General features: G+C 37.4%; 1 protein-coding gene across 3 annotated transcripts in view; it reads left to right on the top strand.

Moving 5' to 3' along the window:
• Positions 1 to 19,616, top strand: part of gig (tuberin) — a 619,250-nt gene that overhangs the window by 391,412 nt on the left and 208,222 nt on the right. For all 3 annotated transcript variants that reach the window (XM_067150053.2, XM_067150054.2, XM_067150056.2), the window contains 2 exons: positions 5,123 to 5,209; positions 5,291 to 5,481. In XM_067150053.2, coding sequence (XP_067006154.2) covers positions 5,123 to 5,209; positions 5,291 to 5,481 — 278 coding nt within the window. The remainder of the gene's footprint in view (positions 1 to 5,122; positions 5,210 to 5,290; positions 5,482 to 19,616) is intronic.

The following is a 19,616-nucleotide window of genomic DNA, read 5'->3' on the forward strand; positions in this document are numbered from 1 at the left end:
CCTTGGTAAGTTATTCCAATTCCTAACTCCTCTTCCTAGAAACAAATAATTGCCCCAGTTTGTCCTCTTGAATTCCAATATTATCTTGTGATCTTTCCTACTTTTAAAGACACCACTCAGATTTATTCGCCTACTGTTGTCATTCCACGTCATCTCTCCACTGACAGCTCGGAACATACCACTTATGATATAGATGTTGATTCCCATAGGGAACCTGAAATATTTGTCCCGAATGAATAAATTTAATCGAGCAGCTCGCCTCCTTTCTCCCAAGTCTTCCCAGCCCAAACTTTGAACATTTTTGTAATGCTACTCTTTTGTCGAAAAATCACCCAGAACAAATCGAGCTGCTTTTCTTTGGATTTTTTCCAGTTTTTGAGTCAGGTAATCCTAGTGAGGGTCCCATACACTGGAACCATACTCTATTTGGGCCTTATCAGAGACTTACATGCCCTCTCCTTCACATCACAACGGAAAATATGGAGAAGTACTTAGTGACACACTGCACATCACGATAAAAATATTACCTGCCATTTCTGTTGCTTAATAGTGGTTAAAAGACAGATTCTATATTAACTTGATTTAGTAACATTTATTTGTTTCATTTTTAGGGCATGAGGATAACGGGAAATTAGCTATAACAATACATTGTGCAATATACTTCGCGATTTACAGTATATAACATTATTTTTAAATATTTGAAGTAATTTGATTATGCCTTTAATTAGATTATTTAATATTGTCAAAATTAGAAAACAGCAGACTATATAAATTATCTAGAACAACAATAAGTCATAATAACTGTAAGTCATAATAAAAGGAATATCCAAACATTTTTATAAATTTAGTACGTTAATACTGTTACATATTTAAGGAATAGTACAGATTTAATTACATATTTTTAGGAAAAAAATTTTACTTAGTTTGGAGCATTTTAATCAGCATTTTAAAATCTAATAACATTAAATAGAGTCAGCTTCTGAGCTTCGTCTCCTGCTCCCAAAACTCTTCATCTTTTCGGACCTGGCTGCCCTTTGCTTGTCAGTTATGGTGTATGTCCTTCGTTCGAATGATATGAGTTTGAGTCGCAAGTGTTTATTCCATAGAATTCTCTTCTCTTCTCTGCCTTCAATTTGGAGCATTGATAAATTTAATTCTTCTAAATCATGTATGATCTTGAAGCACATGCGATAAACTGATATAACTTGAAAGCAATATTTTCTCACCCATGGGTAAATAATGCAAGCATCGAGCTTGAATTATTATTATTATTATTATTATTATTATTATTATTATTATTATTATTATTATTATTACATCATATGTACATACGATACGATCGCATTGTTTGCGATGTTATGTCATGAAATATGCACTGTATATAGACATTTATATCCGTTCAATTAATGTAAGAACCTGTATATAATTTCTTACCTGTATATATATAATTTGTAATTCACTACAGAATTGTGAAACACACTGTAACTTTCAGAATGGTACTTTGTAGACGAGAACGATGGAGAATATTCTGTGCACTATATGTATTAAGCACTCTAGAATTTTCGAGAAGGTATCTTTTGTAACGTATCTTTCTGGAAGCCTGGCCAGGCACATATATAAAGAGGTGATTTTGGTGGTAGAGACGAGTTATTGAGTTATTGTTCAGTAGAGTTATGAGTTAACAGGTTATACTTTTGACCACGTGTTGTGACGTGTTTTTAAGCAGTCATCTGTTTCAACTGTGTCCTAAGGTTGCTATCTCCATGTGCAGGGATAGGCAGTTGTCAAAATGCCGGTTTGTGATGTGAGTGTTTTGTTTGTGACAGCAGTGATTAAGGTTATGTGTTTGTATTCAATTTGTAAATAGATGTGAATAAATAACTGTACCAGCTGACAGCATTTCGTGTGCGTCTTTTTGGATACATTAACTGGCGACCATGGAACGGGACGTAAAAATTAATGAGTAAATACGACTGTAAATGTGTAGTAGATCAAAATGCAAGAGATACTAGAGAATATGTCACTGAAAGAACTCGAGGACAAACTCACCAAGAGGAATCACCCGATGAATAGGAAGAAAAGGTTGCTACAGACACAGCTACGGGTATATCTCGTGGAAAAAAGATAAGATCCCCAAACGTTTTTCATCGAAGTCAACGAAGATTCGGAGACAGAAGAAGAGGTAAATATCCCTAAACTGTGTTCTAACTTAATGACCATGATGCAGACACTAAATGACAAAATTTAAGACGTCTATTCCAGCCTAAATGACAAATTTTCAGATGTCAATTCCGGCTTAACAGGACAGATTGCAAATTTAAAAAATTTGAAAGTAAATGACAAACTTTCAGGCGAAATTTCTCTAAATAACTCTGTTTTAACTGGACGGATAGCACAAGTGTACACACAGGTTTACAATGTAGAACAGGGCCTAGAATAAAACATTTCAACTATAAATGACAAAATTTCATCGCAAATTAGTGACATCACTGATCGATTAACGCAACAGATCGGACATTAGGTCAAAACTTGGACAGGTTGACCAGATCAGGAGTAGAATAAGCCAGCTGGCAGGGGATATCTTGGACCTCAAGGAAAGGGTGGAAATCCAGGTTTACGGCATAAAACAACAGGTTGAGGGGAGGATTTCTAACATCAAGGGAAATTTTGAAAGCCGTATCTCTGCTGTCGAGGGAAATCTTGGGAGCCGTATTTCTGCTGTTGAAGGAAGGTTAGAAAACCGGTTTTCTACTATCAAGGGAGATTTGCACAATATAAGGGAAAACATCCTTCACTCAGTAGGGAAGATAGATTATTGCAAACAGGACGTATCACCACACCTTTAACCCCCTCAAACCTAACCGGGAATACAGCACACCTAGACGCGAAGGTGATTGTAGAGAGCCTTCCAGAATACCACGGGCAACTGGAGGAGAACCCGACTAGATTCGCCTAGGGATCGGTCAGCCTATTAGGAAGGAAGAATTTCCAGAGGACATCTTCGTACAACTCATCACATTGCGATTAAAGGGGCAAGCCCCTACTTGGTGGAACAACTTGATGGGTTTAAATCTAAACTGGACAGACTTCAAGAGAGAATTCCTTGCTAGGTTTAACTCCAAAGGGGTGAAGAAAGTGAAAATGAAATATAAAAGGTTAACTGTAAGTGAAAAACTGAAAATAATAGAAAGACTGGAAAACAGTGAGTCGACAGCCAGCTAGCCAGCGAGTTTGGTGTGGGTGAAACAACAGTGAGAGACATAAAGAAAGAAAAGGAAACCCTGATAAAATTTTCTGCTAGGTGCGATCGTTCATCGTTCCAAAAGTCAATGAGAACATCGGACTATGAAAATCTAGATGAAGTCATGATATGGTGATTTAATAAAAAATGAGTGCAAGGCATTCCTGTGTCTGGCCCGATGTGTGCTGAACAAGCAAAACATTTTCACTTTACCCTTGGCTTAGAAGGAGATTTTGAAAGCATCTTCTGACTGGCTTATGCAGTTTCAGAGGCATTTTTACTACGCTTAAAAGAAAAACTGCAGATAATTTGCAGTTTTCTGTAATTGTGGAAGGTAATGCATTAATTACTGCAAATTATCGAGAGTCCACTGTATTAGACAAATGAATGACAAAAGAATGGAATTACAAATGAAGGATTTAAGGCTGTGGAAGACCCAGATTTTGATGGGTAGATCTTGTTAAGGATAGGACAAGCAAAGGGGCTTAGAGTAGAACACAGTGATAGATTAAAAGTGGTAGAAAAATTTAGTAAATTGAAGAACCATATTTATCCCATCCCAGCTGCATCTAGATATGGGGAAATGATGTTGGTGCTGTTAATTTTATGGGAAATGTAAGGGTTTTGTAAGATGCTCCAGATATATATCTTACTGAACACAAGGTATATGAAAAATTAAAAGAAAATTGTAAAGACAGATCATTTTAAAACTTTGTTCTCAGATTATTGTAGAGTCAATGTGAGTCACTCATGGTATAAAGACTTTGTGGTTTATCTCTTGAATTCTAATGACCCTGTATATTAAGGAAAATTTGAAGATAATTTCAAATTTGTCAGTGATGCTTTCACAGCTCGTACTTATAGACATGATACTGTATAGGCTTTTGGGCTTATGCCGTGTCAAGAAAATAAGGTGAAATCCTTTATGTTTCACATTTGTTTGTTTGTTTATTTATTTATTTATTTATTTATTTATTTATTTATTTATTTATTTATTTATTTATTTATTTATTTATTTATTTATTTATTTATTTATTTATTTATTTATTTATTTATTTATTTATTTATTTATTTATTTATTTATTTATTTATTTATTTATTTATTTATTTATTTATTTATTTATTTATTTATTTATTTATTTATTTATTTATTTATTTATTTATTTATTTATTTATTTATTTATTTATTTATTTATTTATTTATTTATTTATTTATTTATTTATTTATTTATTTATTTATTTATTTATTTATTTATTTATTTATTTATTTATTTATTTATTTATTTATTTATTTATTTATTTATTTATTTATTTATTTATTTATTTATTTATTTATTTATTTATTTATTTATTTATTTATTTATTTATTTATTTATTTATTTATTTATTTATTTATTTATTTATTTATTTATTTATTTATTTATTTATTTATTTATTTATTTATTTATTTATTTATTTATTTATTTATTTATTTATTTATTTATTTATTTATTTATTTATTTATTTATTTATTTATTTATTTATTTATTTATTTATTTATTTATTTATTTATTTATTTATTTATTTATTTATTTATTTATTTATTTATTTATTTATTTATTTATTTATTTATTTATTTATTTATTTATTTATTTATTTATTTATTTATTTATTTATTTATTTATTTATTTATTTATTTATTTATTTATTTATTTATTTATTTATTTATTTATTTATTTATTTATTTATTTATTTATTTATTTATTTATTTATTTATTTATTTATTTATTTATTTATTTATTTATTTATTTATTTATTTATTTATTTATTTATTTATTTATTTATTTATTTATTTATTTATTTATTTATTTATTTATTTATTTATTTATTTATTTATTTCAGGTTCTAAAGAAATAGAGAAACAAGAGCAGAATTATTGTGCTTGTTGGTGTCAAGGTTGGGCGGAGATCTACGTTCGAAGACCCACTGGTTTGTATATTAATTATAAGTTTAAAGAAATAATGTGTATATTTTTATTGATAGAGGTTTAAACCAACTTGTGTTTTACAGGTGATATGTCATGGGTAATGCGGATACAGAACCACAACAATTTGCAGAACTCGCTTCTTGACTTCCCTCTTGCAGACATCAGTACTCTCTTCATGCCAGCTGAGACCAGCAAGAAAGAGCAACAATTTGAAGACTATGTATCTGGCCACAAGCGCATAAACAGTGAAAACCTTGCTGAGAGTGATTATGATGTGTGTATATTTCAGTTAATTATGTTTTCCTTCAAGACGTCAATTTTGAAAAATTTTTCTTTAGTGATCAGCCGTATAGAGAGTGAGTGAGTTAGATTTGCTTTCTTTTTTTCTGTATCACCTAAAAAATTCAAGAATGAAAGAGGGATACTTGCTTTTTTAAGTATTAACTGTCGATGGCGGGGGCTGTAACTTGATCTGAGTATATATAACATCTTCCTGCATAAAGTGAGCAGTTCAACTCAGTTTATGGATGTGTTTGCGATGACTAAACAGACCAATCTTGGCATAAAACGTACGCCCACACAAATTACATTGAATGGCTGCAGAAGGGCGGGATTGTAATTGACAGAGCTTTCATGCTTGTCACTTGGCCTCTTGATGTCTGCGGTGTTCTCTTTTGAACAAGTTGACTGCAGTGGATGTAGTGTTCCACCACAGAGAACGGTCCATGGCACATTCTTCCCATGTCTATATATTTATACCAGTTGTTTTTATGATGTGTTTCAGCGGGTCCTTAAAATGATCAAAGAGGGGCTCCACGAGGTCTACTGCCGAAGCAAAGTTCACCATAAAGAATTTGGCAGGGAAGCCTGGTATCACTCGTGGTGAATATGGCCTAACCATCTCACTTGATGAGCGATGATTGTTGCCTCAATGCTACTTACCTGCGTTTTATTAAGAACTGCATTGTGGGTCACAAAATCCTCCCACTTAATATTCAAGATGTATCTCATTTTTTATTACTGGAAGTGCTCAAGTTTTTTGATATCATGGCGATAAGAGTTTTACAGTCATACAGTAGCATGGAAATGACAACAGATTTGTACACAATGGGTTTAGTATGCAGTTTGAAGTTGTTATTCATGAAGACATTGTGCATTAAATATCCGAATGCTGCATGAGCAGACCCAATTCTTTCAGCAACATCTTGTTTGCAGGTATACCGTTTAGACAAGATGCTTCCAAGATATGAAAAGTGATCAACCTGCTCCAGCGTTGTGTCTAAGATGGAGATACTGAACTCAGGAAGAGTTAATCCTGGGGCAGGTTGTACAAGTACCTTTGTTTTGTTTTTTTGTTTTTTGCATTAATGGCAAGACCAAAGAGATCACATGCAGTTTTAAAGCAGTTGATTGACTGTTGTAGTTCTGCAGGTGTTAGAGCAGGAGTTGCGGTGTCATAGGCATATTGCAGTTCTGTCACCTGGGTAACCAGAGTACGTCTTTGTGAACGAAGTCTTGCCAGATTGAAAAGGCCTCCATAAAAATGAAATTTAAGCTCCTTGCCTAAGTTGTTTGCAGATGATTCATTCAGTATGGCAGCCATATACAATGCAAAGAGTGAAGGAGCAAGCACACAGCCTTGTTTCAGTCCATGAGTGATTGGGAACGAATCTGATGCTGAGTTACCATGAAGAACCTCTCCAGACATGCCAGCATGAAGAGTTTGAACCAATTCCACATAACATTCAGGACATCCAAAATGTCTCAATACTTTCCACATAGCAGATCTTGGTACTGAATCGAAGGCTTTTTCCAGATCGTAGAAAACTACTGCCTCCTATTTCCTGGTCAAGCTCAGCAAGCACACGAGAGATCCCAGGGTGGACCATTCGTTTGCAACCTGTCCTAATTTTGGAGGTATTTAAAGAACAAGGGTTGATGACAATACAAGAAAAAAGAACAATTTAAAAATAGTCTTGACATTTGTAACCTTTACTACAGTAGTTACACTAAACAAAATACTAAGCACAGTAAAGGAAAGTAAGTGCCGTTACACAGTACCAAAAAAACACTACACACTCAGTGAAACATCAGCTGAAATTACGCGGATCTCCGCCGATAACAACTTTAGTAAAAATCAGTAGGGCCAACTAGTGGACAATAAACCAGGAAGGTGGGAAGGAGCTGGTACCTACCAAGGGCATGGACATGGCTTAGATTGCAGTTTCAGAAATAATCAATTGTGATCCTTAATTTGAAAAATATTATTTACAATTGGATTTTACAAATAAATTCCGAACAAAATCCGCCATGCGGAAGGTACCGACACACAACTTATGAATTAAATGTTACACACAACTTAGTGATTCTTTGATAATAGCTTCCTACCAGTTCAAAAATTCAAACCAACTATACGTCTAGTTACAAATCCAGTTGTACAATGGAATTTAGTAGTTTAAAAGAAACGTAATACGCTATTACAATCTACAGTAAAGTTAAATGTACTTCTCAAAATCTCTGACATACATCAAGTGACACAGAACTACCAGAGGCAAAACCCCAAGGTAAATATATTAAACTACAATTTACATATTTAGTGAGATAAGGAAATGGGAAAGCCTCAAAAACAACCAAGCCCAGCTGAAAAGCTAAGGCATCATACATAATTAATTTGGCGAATCTAGGTGAGGTTAGGGCAGACTCCTATAGGAAAAAGCAAGCGAATATTGCAGGAAATTTAAGCTGGAACGGAAATCAAGAGTGCATACCCGAAGGTGGCCCATCCCGGTAGCAAGGCGACTTCAAAACTTCGGACAACCACATAGACTGCGGACAGACCACAGACAGACAGACCACGAAATGCTGCCTTGCACTCTTTATAAGGGAAACCCTGGCCTAGGAGTAGCCAATCAGAACACATGAGCCCGCCTATCGTCACCCAGATTCACCAATCACAACCCCTACTTCAGTCGTGAACTTTAAATAAGTTTCTCGAATACACACGCTCGCCAACCTTCTATTTCCAGAACAGTCAGAAAATACTTTCTAGAATACATAATCAACAAAAGGCAACACACCCTGTTCAAAAATTCGCGTCACAAATTTTCTGGACACTTCCAGTAAATATATAACTGAAATCTACTATTTACAAATACAATATGTTATCAAATATTACACTGTACAGGTTGGGTTGTTACCAATAAAACATTATCACCATACCTCATATCATACAGCAAGTACTACGGAAGGTTTACAAATAAAGTCTTCAATAAACACTTTCCACTTTCCAACACATTCTACACCTGTGACATCTTCCACCCCCCGAAAGTCGAGCCACGCTCGACCAATAACATAATTTTACTGGGGAGAAGGTGATCAATTTACAAACATTCTCACATATTATAGATAGAAAGATACATGACCCTGACAATCGTGATTTCTTGAAGTTGACTTTCTAACAAAAACAAAACAAACTGTCACTACACTTCAAAATGTCTTCTGAACCTTTTACAATTGCTTTGACAATATCTACTTTGTCCACCAAAGGATGTACACTCATTCCTTCTGCTAATTGTTAGTAAACCAGAAACTTCTCACTTTATTGCCAAACAGCATTCAAAACCTCCTTAGTCAAGTTATGGACTAAGTATTTTGCACCACGTTTCCACACCAGTCACAGCACAGCTAGGCCACAGGTTCTCGCTGATGATGCAGCTGCCGACACGGCCGTTTGTCGCCAGCCTCCGTTCAATTTCAGTCCAACCCAGGTAGCTATGTAAATTGCAGTCCAGTGGTATCTTGCACCAGATAAGCAGATGGGTGAGACACCGTTCAGTGGTGCCGGATGGAAACGCTCAAGGCACAGAGTGCGCCTCCCAACTTGGCACTTCAGGTTGCCGTCAGAAGAAGCTGGTCACTGCAGCCACTGTAACATAAACAAACCGCAGCAGACAGGGGAATACTTCAGGTCAAAGTATGCTGCTGGGTTCAAAGATCTTGCGTAGAGTCACCCAATTCGTGGCTTAATGAGTATGCAGTAGGGACTCTCCCTCGCACACCAGGGATATTAGGGCACTAGCCCCGGGGTAAGCACTATCTATAATTCATTCATTTAACAAGATTACGGTGGGGGTGAAAGGAAACTACAGGAGTTTACCCTAAACCTGAAAGTAAGGGGAATAAATTCCAAACAGTGACCCTAAACTAAAACCTACCTAACTTATAATACTAAATCCATTACACTAGAGGATACCTAAAGTATTTACGTACACAATCACTTACAACTAATAACAAAACTTATTATTACCTTATAACTAAAACCTTATAAATATCTTACAATAAACTTATCATTATCTTATAACTAAACTCTTACAAATAGCTTACAACTAGATCTACATGGTCACCAACAATGGTATTTACCCTTCCTTACCAGACTTAAGGTACCTTGACCTGGGAGAGATGGACTCTGCTGATCCTTTCCTTTCGGGATCACTCACCAGTAATGTCACCGGGGTAAGGAACTTTAAGATGGTGCAGGGACCTCGAAATCTGGGGGCCAACTTACAGATAACATGGTCCGCAGCACTACTGATGGGGTGCGTTTTAATGAACACCTGGTCACCCACAGACAGATCGTGCGGTCTGTGCCCGTGGTTGTAATTACGCTGGACCTTAGCGTAATAAACGTTCAAGTTCTTTCATGCATGGTGCCAATTAGCTCTGTTCTTTTCTGGGCTGGCATTGTCGGGCAGAAGATCATTAATTGACCACAGATTAAATAGAGGAGAATTTGGGGTAAAAGCCAACATTAACGAAGCAGGGGTTTGCTTGTGGCTTTCATGGACAGCAGTGTTAAAAGCAAATGACAACCAATTTAATGAGGAATCCCACGTGCAGTGGTCTGAGGAATGATAAGCGATGAGGGAAGATCGCAGGTTACGATTCACTCTCTCAGCATAATTTGGTGGTTACATGAGCAATGGATAGATCAAAACAGAAATTCTGAAACTGGGCAGAAGTAAAGGCTCTTGCATTATCACTTACCAAAAAGTGACAGGGTCCAAACGAAGCGAATATCTGTTTCAAGCACGAGATGGTGGTGTTGGTGTAAGCCATACGAGTGGGGAACAGACATGTAAAACGCGAAAAGGCGTCAACACACTCAAGTATGAAACGATGACCTTTCCGAAATCTTGGGAAGGGCCCGATGTAGTCTATGAACAGTCTCTCCATTGGACGAGAAGCTTGCTCGGAAGACAAGAGACCTAGACAAGTATTCGGAGCAGGTTTACTGATGTTACAAGTCTTACAGGACTTGACAAGGGTACGGATCTCACTATCCATGGATTTCCAAATGAAGTGGTTACGAATCTTCTCTCTCGTTTTGAAAACACCCAGATGACCGCCCACTGGGGATTCATGAAAATATTTGAAGAGAGCCAGGACCAGGTTAGTTGGGACTACAATTTTGGGGTCTTTGCGACTGCGAGCAGGACAACACAATACACCATTCTTTGTAGGGCTTAACATGCTCACCGGATTTAATCCTGTTGATAATACCTTTTAACTCAGCATCGTCCTCTTGATGTTTGGTTATATCCTTGAAAAGGAAGGGAGAGTCAGTGAGTACTACATTGACAAAAGCTGATACTTGTTCAGGAGAGGGCTCTGCCGGCTTTGATTGAAGGTTAGAGCTCTCTGGATAGAACATCCTACCGAGGCCATCAGCCACAACGTTTTCCGTGCCACGAATGTGTCTGGCTTCAAATTGGAAGGCTGAGATGCGCACTGCCCAACGTGCTAGATGACTGGTCTTTCGCGGCTTGGCCAGTACCCAACTCAACGCCTTATTATGTTTCCAGATCGAAAGGAACATGTTCCAGGTACATTCTCAAGCATTCTAAAGAGAAGACAACAGTTAAGGATTCCAATTCATAAATGGAATAATTTTGCTCAGCAGGATTCAGGGCACGAGAAGCATAAGAAATAGGATGACACCTTTCTTGAAATTCCTGAAGAAGAACACCGGATATGCCTGAGGAAGAAGCGTCAGTCTGAAGGATGAAGCGTTTAAAAAAGTCGGGCATAGCCAGTACAGGAGCGTTATATAAGGGAGATTTCAAGTCCATGAAGGCTTCGCGTTGGGCATCACCCCACATAAATTTGGCATCCTTTCTTCTCAAAGCATTTAATGGGGCTGCACGTTCAGCAAAATTGGAAATGAATTTTCGAAAAAAATTAACCATGCCAATGAATCTGGCTACAGCCTTGACGTCCTTTGGAGGGGGAAAATTCTGGATGGCGGCAGTACAAGACTGATCGATTGAGACACCCCTCCCCGACACAATATGGCCTAAGAAGGACATCTGGGGTTGTACGAAGGAAACCTTGGTGGCCTTGAGGGTTCAACCTGCTTTATGCAGTCTTTCAAGCACTTCATTGAGATGGACAATGTGTTCCTCGAAAGTTTCGCTAAAGATCACCAAATCATCAAGGTAATTATAAACGAAATTGAACTTAATGTCAGATAAAACATAATCTAGTAACCGTGTAAGGACAGCCACTCCAGTCGCCAAGCCAAAAGGGACGCACTCAAATTCATATCGGTTCCAATTGGTCGCAAATGCTGTGAGATGCTTGGATTCTTCAGCAAGGGGTATCTGGTAATAGGCCTGATATAAATCAAAAGGTGGTGAAAATTTTTGCATTAACGAACCAAGAAAAACAAGAGTGCAAATCAGGAAGTGGGACAGATTGGAGGACTACCTTACGGTTCAACATCCGATAGTCAACTACAGGCCGATAACCACCTTGCAGTTTAGGGACCAGAAACATGGGAGAAGAATAGGCTGACTTGGACGGGCGTATCTCTCCGTCAGCGAGCATTTGATCAATGATAGCCTTCAGGGCTTTCATTTTGGGAGGGGACAACCGATACGGAGGTGAGCAAACAGGTATGTTATCCGTAACCTCAATTTTGTATTCTAAGACATTGGTGACACCTAACCTGTTGGTGAAGACATCAGGAAACTTATCGCAGGGTTTCCTAAGTTGATTGGCCTGCTCTTTGGGTAAGTGATTAAAATCAAAAGCCTTGGGTTCATCAGAATATTCGGGAACAGCGGTAACGTGACAAGGCAGAATAGGGGAGTGATCACACAGCTCAAAGGTTCTTGCACAAAATTTAAAATGGAATCTGTTGAACTGCAGGTCCAAAATCATGCCTGTTTTAACAATAAAATTGGCACCCAATATGAATTGGCAGGATAAATCTTTTTCTACTAGTACTGGCATTTTCCAGGTGAGATCACGGACTCTAATCTTGACCATTAGTGATCGTACAATGTTCATTGAATTGGAATTAGCAGTATGGCAGGTTAAGGACACGGGTTCTAATGTAGGTAACTTGCAAACAGTTTTCATAGAATCATACTAGGTCTCGCTCATCAAGCTGACACTACTCCCAGAGTCTAGTAATGCACAGACAGGTTCATTATTTACCTCTATGCATAAATACGGTAGTTTACAAGAAGGTATGGGAGAAATCCTACAAGATTGCCAAAAATGAACACCAGAGTCAGACTGGGAGCAATCATTAGTCTCAGAATTAAGTAAATCATCCAAGGTACAGTCATGATTGACAAGACAAGAAGGCATACTTTGGGGTTTACCATCAGAACTGGCGGTTAGTCATCTAGCACTACTTTGGCCTGGGGGTCCAGAGCCAGAAGTGTTACGGGGGCACTGCCTAGAGAAGTGCCTAGTTGATCCACAGTTACGGCAAGAAGAATTGGTGGAAGAGCCTCTACCCATGGCAGGTTTCGCATTGCCTAATGCCCTAGCCTTGGGACAAACCCGCTTGAGATGAGCTGTGGATCCACAACTGAAGCACGAACGAGGATTGCGCGAGTTGGAAGCAGGTGACGGGGTGGTTTTAGAATCCTGAGGAGAGGGCACGCTTATAGGAGGTGGGGCTAATGCAAGGCGTAACTGGTCAGCATATCGAATGCCTTCAGCAGACACTGAATATTGGAGCCGGAAGATCTTAGCTTGGAGCTTAATATCTTGAACATATTCAAATAATGACTCGTTGAGATATTGTACTCTGAAATAGTGCTTCTGCACTAATGCAGACAAGGCACGAGCAGGAATGAAATATTCAAGCACATGGGCATGAAATTGATCTACAGACCATCTTTCGGGAATGGCCCTGACAGTATGCTCAGAAAGAGCTCCAGATACGTGCGGGTATAGAATTTGAAATACGTGGTCGTTACTGAGATTATACACTATTGTCTGATCCTTGAACTCTGTTAGGAACTGAAGGAAGGAAATAACCTCATCAACGGAGTTAGCTGAAAATGTAGAGACTCCCTTAAATACAATGGTCAACGGGTGAGGCAGATTAGAGAAAATCTGGGGAAAAACAGGTGTAGGGGTTGCCTGGGATAGCTTAGGTCTGGGAGTGTTACTGAGGCATCGTACCTTTGATTCGGGTGCCCTTGTGAAAAGGACGGAGTATGGGTTAGGTTACGACTAACGTTACCCTGCAACGTTACGGGTGCAGACAACCTCACTTGTGAAAGGTTCTCACTAATCTGAGAGACAATTGGGGCAGTAACACTTGTGTAGAGGTTATGCAACCTAAAGGAGCACTTGATACCGGTGGTGCTAAGATGGAGGGGTGGTTTTGCACCATTGCATCAGAACCGGGTTGATCAACAATTGAGGGCAGACACTGAACCTCAACAGAATTACCAGTTAGCACAGGAAAACTTGTACGGATACCAACATGCAAAGGAGATAGATCATTAGAATGACTTACAGGTGTCCTAGTTCCAGACAACGAAACAGAAGATCCCAGGGCAGCATTAGTCACCTCCGACTCTTGAATAACACCAGCACTAGGTGTCAGATTGCATACTAGAGCAGCAACAGATGCATCACCAGAGTTAACACTGTCACACCTTTCAGATGGGATAGACACTTGAATTCAGAAACTGTGTTATTTAAATTATTGCCTTCAAGCAAACCACTGATTCTGTCGAAAATTCTCGAAAACTGTACTAGTAAGGCTTGACATTTCTGCCGCTCAACTTCCGGTAATTCGAGGGACAACAAATCATTAATTCTGTCTAAGTAATGTAATAACTGCCCCTTAACCCGCGCTAATTGGCCATGCGAGGACTTAGAAGCACAAAAGGACACAAAAATGGCGTTAAATTCAGCTAACTTATCTTTAATTTTGGCCAAAGACTCGCGCAACTCGTCTGTAGTTAACTCAGGTATGATTATAGGTAAGTTAAGCGACTGCTTCAATAGGCTACTGTCATCTCTGACATTGCCTGTTGAATTAATTTTTCGGATACGAAGTTCATAAACGAGTTCTGCTTTTCTCAATTGGAAAGGATTAGGAACAGCGCGAGCCATCCTGACGGGTAGAAACAAGATTTCACGAATCACAACTTTTACGGCGTTTTAGGTTAGGTATGATCACGGTTCACTTTTCTTCGTCCGCAACCTAACGCTTGCCTCTGCTACCAAATGTAACCTTTACTACAGTGGTTATACTAAACAAAACACTAAATACAGTAAAGGAAAGTAAGTGCCGTTACACAGTACCAAAAAAACACTACACACTCAGTGAAACATCAGCTGAAATTACGCGGATCTCCGCCGATAACAACTTTCATAAAAATCAGTAGGGCCAACTAGTGAACAATAAACCAGGAAGGTGGGAAGGAGCTGGTACCTACCGAGGGCAGGGACATGGCTTAGATTGCAGTTTCAGAAATAATCAACCGTGATCCTTAATTTGAAAAATATTATTTACAATTGGATTTTACAAATAAATTCCGAACAAAATCCGCCATGCGGAAGGTACCGACACACAACTTACGAATTAAATGTTCTGTGATACACACAACTTAGTGATTCTTTGATAATAGCCTCCTACCAGTTCAAAAATTCAAACCAACTATACATCTAGTTACAAATCCAGTTGTACAATGGAATTTAGTAGTTTAAAAGAAACGTAATACGCTATTACAATCTACAGTGAAGTTAAATGTACTTCTCAAAATCTCTAACATACATCAAGTGACACAGAACTACCAGAGGCAAAACCCCAAGGTAAATATATTAAACTACAACTTACATATTTAGTGAGATAAGGAGAGGGGAAAGCCTCAAAAACAACCAGGCAAGCCCAGCTGAAAAGCTAAGGTGTCATAGATAATTAATTTGGCGAATCTAGGTGAGGTTAGGGCAGACTCCTATAGCCCTTTCAGACCGAGTACGCACAATTGTGCGGGTTCGTATTTTAGTTATCCCTGACCGTATTTGATGTTTTTTCGGCGCTACACCGGACTGCAGTGATTGTGCAGGACACGTGGCATGTATTTCAATTGATTTTAGTATGCGCTTGACCGCCAGGGCGAAGGAAGAAGAGTTTAAAAAGCACAGTTGATCGGCGAGATGGCAGGAAACAGTAGTGCCGAAAGTAAGTATTTATTTACTGCGTTTATATTAACACGTTCCGTGCGGTTCGGGTCACCATGTGCCCCGAAACATGTTACTCTTATCCGTCGGTGCGAACTTCCCAGAATTGCGAAGTAAGTAACTACGTCCTAGTTACGAATTTCTGTTAACTAATGACAACATAGTGTTCCAATTGAAGTAAAGGATCGAGGCACACTGCTAGTTTTGATCGGCCCACCGGTGACCCAATTATTATACAATAATAAAGTTTTATTATGAATCCACCTGAATGTATTGAACAGGTGGATTCATAATAAAACTTTATTATTGTATACTAACAGATTTCAATACGGATTAAAACATGAGATTAGTCACTTGCAATGACCCAATTATTTCCGGGGTCATTTCTGTTTCACGCAATTGTTGAATCGGAACACTGTCGCTCAGGTAAATGCGCTGGAATGTCTCCTCAACAATAACGCACACAACAAGTGCACTTGCATTGTTTAGGATTTCATACTAGGGATAAAACAAAGTCAAATTCGTCAGGTCACCGGTGACCCGAACCGATAATAACTAAAGGCAGCATCGGGTCACCGGTGGGCCGATACGACGTAACATTAAGTCATCGAAGTTCACTGCCGCAGGGAACGTGTTAATCTAGAAGCTTTACTGAATACTGGAATATATTCAATGAAGTGTGTACATTGGTTAGTGAACGTAAATTTTGAAGCTACACCATCGTACGTGATACAACGAGGTTTTGAATTTTGATACGCACAATTGTGTGGGTCCTGTTTTTCGGATGTTAGTTTTTATTTTGTAAAATAAACTATTAATATGTGTATTGAGGAGCATTTTAGTCAGTTCTTGACGTACAAACAAAAATTCACACCTCCAGTTTTCTTTCAGGTCTGAAAGGGCTATGAAAAAGCAAGCGAACATTGCAGGAAATTTAAGCAGGAACGGAAATCTAGAGTGCTTACCCGAAGGTGGCCCATCCCGGTAGCAATGCGATGTCAAAACTTCGGACAACCACATAGACTACGGACAGACCACAGACAGACAGACCACGAAATGCTGCCTTGCACTCTTTATAAGGGAAACCCTGGCCTAGGAGTAGCCAGTCAGAACACATGAGCCCGCCTATTGTCACCCAGATTCACCAATCACAACTCCTACTTCAGTCGCGAACTTTAAATAATTTTCTCGAATACACATGCTCGCGAACCTTCCATTTCCAGAACAGTCAGAAAATACTTTCTAGAATACATAATCAACAAACGGCAACACACCCTGTTCAAAGATTCGCGTCATAAATTTTCTGGACACTTCCAGTAAATATATAACTGAAATCTACTATTTACAAATACAATATGTTATCAAATATTACACTGCACAGGTTAGGTTGTTACCGATAAAACATTATCACCATACCTCATATCATACAGCAAGTACTACGGAAAGTTTACAAATAAAGTCTTCAGTAAACACTTTCCACTTTCCAACACATTCTACACCTGTGACAACATTTATTATAAGATATGCACAATAATAATGAATTTAACAGACAAAATACCTCTTGCTGAAGTTACTTTCGAAGCTCATGAAGTTACAGTGTTTGAATAAATGCACATAAACTAATTCTCATGTCTGGAATAGCGTAGACATACTGGGCTATTCTGTAAAGAATAAGAAAAGAAAAATTAGACTTCCTTTGGCTACGCAAAATAAAAATTAAATGGATGAGCTCCATCCTAAAAACATCCTGAATCTCCATGATATCTTAAGGTTTGATCTCAATTATATCAGTTTAAGCACGAACAAAAACATTCAACGTCCACTTAAATTGAGTGGTGGATAACCATGGTCTCCCTTTTAACTTTTTGTACAGTATTTACAAAAATATACTCTACTCTCTCTCAGTTAATGATTATTTCTCAAATAACACAGGTTCAGATTAATAAGTCAATTATCTGAAGTATTGAGACTCTTGAGAAATCATTAAATTAATTCATTGAAGTTAATCATCTCATTACTTGAACTTAATAATCACTCATTTACATTTAGCACAACAATTCTTTCATTTATTTTTGCATCCTTTGCTCATGCCTATTCTTTAGAGAATTTATCGATCTTATTCACTATTCACAAAATTGTGTTATCACAGAATTAAGTCTGTCACTAAACTTTGCATAAAAATATTAAATAGCAATCTAAAATAATACAAACAAAACACAGACAACACTAGAATAATCTGATCCACCGTGCTGAACACGTGATCAGACTAAGAACCATATTTCAAGAAATAGCACTGCAAAATCTCGCTAACTATGTCACTCTTGCACCATGCATACACAGGATACTCGAATTTTATGTGCAAATTTATACTCAGGTCCTAGGCTTGATTTTTATTTATGGTTTACGTGGGGTAGAAGGTTGAGTGACATAGACTGATGAGCTTCATTTAAATTCAGTATGCTCAACAACTGACGTAATTCATGATAGAACTCAGATGATCACATAATTGAACATTACCTTGACATTACAACTGTGATATCTTCAAAAATCACAATGTTTTTCAGAAGACTTGGCAGAAACAATAATCATGTATATTGCCTGGCTTAACACTGATTATCTTAAGTGTGGCCAGTATCCAGTATTCAGGAGATAGTGGGTTCGAATCCCACTGTCAGCAGCCCTGAAGATGGTTTTCCCATGGTTTCCCATTTTCACACCACGCTGTACCTTAATTTAGGCCACGGCCGCTTCCTTGCCACTCCTAGCCCTTTCCTGTCGCATCGTCGCCATAAGACCTATCTGTGTCAGTGCGACGTAAAGCCAATAGCAAAAAAAAAAACACTGATTATATTCTCTGACTCCCTTAACACTGATTATATTCTCTGACACATGATCATTGAGTGTCATTAAACTATTATTATTCCTTTAATATTGAAATACATCTCAACACGTGCTCCACATTTATCGGAATGCATTGTAACCCATGACACATGCTTCCAAAATTCAATAATATTGCCTGCAGGCTTACCATTTTCTAGGTAAAATTATACTGTAGTTGAGCACACTTTACATATTCCACATGAACAAAACATTATTTATCACTCATGACCATTATAATTTCATTTAACATAATCTTAAATATTTATTATTATTATTATTATTATTATTATTATTATTATTATTATTATTATTATTAGCAATAATTTCTACCGTCAACAATTGAATTAATATTTAAATAAGACGACACAGTCCGCAATATCACATGGCAGTGCAATGGATGAAACACAATCTAAAACTCGTCCCACAGTGTTTCATATAAATTTGAAATAATCATTTTTAATTCTTATTCATCCGAGAGGACATTGATTATTAAGCATGATTTTTAATAATTAAACTGAGGTAGAAATATTCTCAGAAGACAAACTACTCCACATCTAATATAATAGAACCCAATACACACATTCTCATACTCAAAACTACCTGTACCATGGCAAGATGAAATGTGAAAATATCACTAAATTACTCAAATCTAACAAAAATACTATTTTAGAGAAGAAGATCGTTAAATTTTCTAAAAAGATGCATAGAAAATATTACAAAAATGTACTTAAATTTTGCAATGGAACTCGATTCCCGGAGCGGTCTGCTATGCTCCCACGTTCTCCCTCTGATGTTAGTGGCGCTTACATGCTTAGAGCCACATGGTTGATGTAGATTTCAAGTCCCACGTCGGATGAATCGGTCCTCTTGAATTTGTAGTTACATCCTCGACTGGTGTTGTAATAACGTTGGGTTATAGTCCTCTTCTCTCTTCTGAAGTTAGTTCTGAGCTGAAACTGACACAAAAATTTTAGAAAATGTTCAGGCTAAGCCAGAATAATTTATGCAGATGCACACGTAACTTAACTT

The sequence above is a fragment of the Anabrus simplex genome, chromosome 6, assembly GCF_040414725.1.
Source record: "Anabrus simplex isolate iqAnaSimp1 chromosome 6, ASM4041472v1, whole genome shotgun sequence".
NCBI classification, from domain to species: Eukaryota; Metazoa; Arthropoda; class Insecta; order Orthoptera; family Tettigoniidae; genus Anabrus; species Anabrus simplex.